At 59.9% G+C, this 4,361-nt stretch overlaps 1 protein-coding gene across 1 annotated transcript; it reads left to right on the top strand.

The window, feature by feature from the left end:
• Window positions 1–370: 370 nt before the first annotated feature.
• PTF1A (pancreas associated transcription factor 1a) lies at window positions 371–1,876 on the top strand (the record flags this gene model as incomplete). The annotated part of the gene is made up of 2 exons (XM_084253408.1): window positions 371–1,300; window positions 1,677–1,876. The coding sequence occupies exons 1-2, from the start codon at window positions 523–525 to the stop codon at window positions 1,874–1,876; spliced, it is 978 nt and encodes a 325-aa protein (XP_084109534.1). The 5' UTR covers window positions 371–522.
• Between the last annotated feature and the right edge of the window lie 2,485 nt (window positions 1,877–4,361).

Raw genomic sequence — 4,361 nt, 5'->3', positions numbered from 1 at the left:
AGGACTTAGGGGCCCGGGGGACCACAGGCCGCGAGTGGCCCGGAGCTGGTGCCGGCAGGTACTCGCCGGACTAGCTCGCGGGGAGGAGCCGGAGGAGCCCGGAACCCGACGGGCCCCGCCTCTCCTTCGCCGCAGGCGCCCCCGAAGCGGGACGGCCTCCCCGGCCCCGGCGCGCCCGCCGGCCTCCCGCCCCCGCCCCCGGCACCCCGCTCCCTGTGATTGGCTGGCGCCGCGGGTCCCTGGCACGCGCCTGTGGATGTAGTTATAAGAATCCTCGCGTGCCGGCCCTCAGTTCCAGCGCGTCCGCCGCGGCCCTCCCCAGCGCAGCGCCGGCGCCGGCCCGAGCGCAGCGGCCACGGGCACTCCAGGGAGGCGCGGGGGCGGGAAGCCGGCGGGCGGTCCGCCTTCGCTGCCTCCCGCGCGGGACCCGGGAAGGAGGGGGCTGCCGGACTCGCAAAATCTGCAGCACCCCACGCAGAGTCACCGCAGGCGGCCGGTCCCCAGGGCGCCGAGGCGCAGGGCATGGAAGCGGTGCTGCTAGAGCACTTCCCCGGGGGGCTGGACGCCTTCCCGTCGCCCTACTTCGACGAGGAGGACTTCTTCACCGACCAGTCCTCTCGGGACCCTCTGGAGGACGGCGATGAGCTGCTGGTGGACGAGCAGGCCCAGGTGGAGTTCCTCAGCCACCAGCTGCACGAGTACTGCTACCGCGACGGGGCGTGCCTGCTGCTGCAGCCCGCGCCCTCGGCGGCCCCGCACGGCTTCGCCCCAGCGCCCTCGGGGGGTCCGGGCGAGTCGGAGGACGGCGCTGGCGGCTACTGCTGTGAGGCCGGGGCGACCCCCGGGGGCTTTCCCTTCTCGCCCCACTCGCCGCCCGCCTGCCTGGCCTACCAGTGCGCGGGGGCGGCGGTGCTGTCCCCCGGGGCGCGGCTGCGCGGGCTGAGCGGGGCTGCGGCTGCGGCCGCGCGCCGGCGGCGCCGTGTGCGCTCCGAGGCGGAGCTGCAGCAGCTGCGGCAGGCGGCCAACGTGCGCGAGCGGCGGCGCATGCAGTCCATCAACGACGCCTTCGAGGGGCTGCGCTCGCACATCCCCACGCTGCCCTACGAGAAGCGCCTCTCCAAGGTGGACACGCTGCGCCTGGCCATCGGCTACATCAACTTCCTCAGCGAGCTGGTGCAGGCTGACCTGCCTCTGCGCGGCGGCGCGGGCGGCGGCGGGGGGCCGGGCGGCGGCGGGCGCCTGGGCGGGGACAGTCCCGGCAGCCAGACCCAGAAGGTCATCATCTGCCATCGGGGCACCCGTAAGTGGGTCCGCATTGCCGCTCAGGGCCACGGGGACGGGCGCGGGAAGGGCCCGCGGGGGCTGGGTGAACGGACCCGCGAGCCGACTGAGGGACGGACAGATGGTCGCTGGGCACCGGCCACCGCGCGCGCGCCCTGGCTTTTCTGTTTTCTTCTACCACTTGGACCGCGCCTCGCAGGGGCGGGAGTCCCCAGCAGACTTGCAGTTGGGGGCATTCCGGGGAGGGGGTGCTGGGGCCTGCGGGGTGGAAGAAGAGGGTCATGCCAATGTAACCCGACGCCTGTTCCGTCGAGGCACCCACGAGGGTGTCCGCAGGGCCCCGCTGGCGGTAGAGCTGGACATTCACAGTCTGTTTTCTCTTCTCACTTCCTCAGGGTCCCCCTCCCCCAGCGACCCGGATTATGGCCTCCCTCCCCTCGCGGGACACTCTCTCTCTTGGACTGATGAAAAACAACTCAAAGAACAAAATATTATCCGAACAGCCAAAGTGTGGACCCCAGAGGACCCCAGAAAACTCAACAGCAAATCTTTCAACAACATAGAAAACGAACCGCCCTTGGAATTGGTGTCCTGAAAAGCTCCCCCCGCTGGCCCGAGGATCTGATAATGTCTGTGCATATTGTACATGTAAATATCTATAACGTAAATGTAATTTAAGAATCACATTTTTCTAATGGCAATCAACTGTTATTTATCTATTTATTGTCTTGTTGAGGTAATGAAATAGAGGAGCTCTTTTTAAATATATAATTTATATAATTTATCCTGATTTTCTAAAAATATGCAATAGTCTGTGATTTCCCCCAGCACCTTTGGCAGAACTCTGCAATGTTGGAAGACCCGTAGCCAGAAAACTTCATGTTAATTTATTACAAGATATGGTTTATTTCTAAGCGATGTTAATAAATGCTATTTACACCGTTTCTGAAAGTTGCTCGTGTAATATGCATCAGAGAGTAGCTGTATTTAAAAAGAATTAACTTACTTCGTAAAAAAAGCAACCTAGCTACCTAGTTAGAAATCACATTTTAGTTAGATTTAACTGAAAAAGTGTGGGATAGGAGATTAATCCTCAGAGCACCCTTCATTCAACTCATCAGCCTTAAATGGTAACCTTTGCCTCTATCCTTATCCCATCCTTCAAACACGCAGTGAAGCAAATGAGTCATGGAGTGTTTATTATTCCCATTTTTCAGAGAGGAAAACTAAGGCTCTAGGAGCTGTTTCACTCACCCCGCTCATGACAGTGTAAAGCGAACGTGCTGGGTGTGGGTGACAACGCGGGGTGGGGCTGGGGGGTTAGTTTCCAGGCTGGCCAGAAGGGGCCTTGTTGCTTCTACTGACTGGGTAGAAAAGGGGTGCTCTTGAGCGGCCCTGCGACCCGGCTTTTCTGAGTTACGACATCAGAGTCACGGAACTCCGCGTTCCTCTCAAAGGACCTGGGTCAGGTAACCAAGCAGAGGCCAGGAAACCCCTCAGGTGCCTCCCAACAAATCCCAGAGTCTTTCAGGTGAAGGTGAAGAGCAGCCCAACCGCCCGGCCCTCCCGCGTCACTTCTGCAACTGGGTTATTTTAAAACCGAACCGTTTTGCCTCCAACTGTCTCTCGTCCTGCTTGGCACGCTGCGTGGGGAAAAGGCTCGGCTCGGCCGAGGAGCAGGGCCGCCCCCTAGCGAAGGGGGTATGGGCGAGGACGCAGCCGGGTCCCCTCCGGAAGGCCCTGGAAGCCCGGCTCCGGCGGTATCCGGTGCTCGACTTGCCCTCCGGGCGCCCCGAGCTGTGCAGCCGAGCCCCGACGCGCCGCAGCTGGTTGCGGGGCCCGTGGCGCGCGCGGACGCTGACCGGGCGGGAGGGCGGCGCGGGGCGGAGCCGCACGGGAGCCGCACACACCTGGGGGCGGATCCGCCGCGCCCACGGTGTCCCCGCCAGGTTCTGCACCGCGGCTGGGCGGCAGCCTGATCAGCCGCGGGAAAGCATGACTCTCCCCTGGTGCCCATGGCCCGGGCGCAGGACAATATGTCTGCAGCATGCTAATTGCTTTAACCTAGTTTCAGACCCACCGAGGGGTTCCCCGCGCGCTGCGGGTGCCATGGACGTCGTCCAACAGCAATTAAAGCGAGGCCGACCCCGCAGCGCGTCCTGGCCAGACGCGCGGAGACTCCGGGTCGTGAAGCCTCCCGGAGGCCCTTGACCATGGACGCTTCATCCTTCGCAGCCTTTCCCGGCACTAGCCCTAAAAGATGGAGATTTCACAGTGGAGGCAGAATTTGGGGACGAGAGAAGATAATTCGATTTTGTCCTGTATTAGGGCCTCATTAAACGCGAAAGTCGCCTTTGCACAACCGCTTCTATCAGGCATGTAATCTCATTACACTCATTAGAAAGTCACATGTTAGTCAGACTTCAACTTAATGATAAGTTATGGAAATACTGCACCGTTTTCTTCGGCTGTGTAGACCTGTGCGTTTCCACTGCATGGGGTCATGTGGCACTTCGCAGTTAAAACACTACAATCATTGTGATGTGGCACCTTTTATTTTTCGTGCCACTTTTTCTGTGTGATTCAATGCCTCAACACATCCTTTAGTGCAGTGCAGATGAAGCGGAAGAGCCGGGGTGAGCCTGGAAAACACCAGGGTCTATCTTGTCACTCTTCTGTCCCGACTTGGCAAGTCCCTTGACACACAACCTTCAAAGAGACTGACAGCTTCTTTTTATTTACTCATAATCCATTCATTCTAGTGTAGCAATTCTTTCTTAAAAAATGCGGCAGGAAAAGCAGAACAAACGTATCATTTCAGAGTCTCCTTGGCGTCAGAGGCCGGAGCTGCGTTCTGTGAAGGAGTGTCTCCCCTTGTGGCAGTGCCAGGCTGGAGAGTCTCTGGCCTGGGGCATCCCTGGCCAGCAAATGCAGCCTGGCACTGGAAGGAGCAGTGTGGGGGCAGCTTGAGTGATGGGTATTCAGCAGTTCTTCTAAGTTGAGGCTTTTCTTCCAATTAAAAAAAAAGGTTTATGAAAATAATTGAGCTAGCCAAACTCATGGATGGCTATGGGGGACCC

The sequence above is a fragment of the Talpa europaea genome (assembly GCF_964194135.1).
Source record: "Talpa europaea genome assembly, chromosome: 14".
Taxonomy (NCBI): Eukaryota; Metazoa; Chordata; class Mammalia; order Eulipotyphla; family Talpidae; genus Talpa; species Talpa europaea.
Note: the sequence above shows the minus strand (reverse complement) of the source record. Positions and strands in the feature narration are given on the sequence as shown.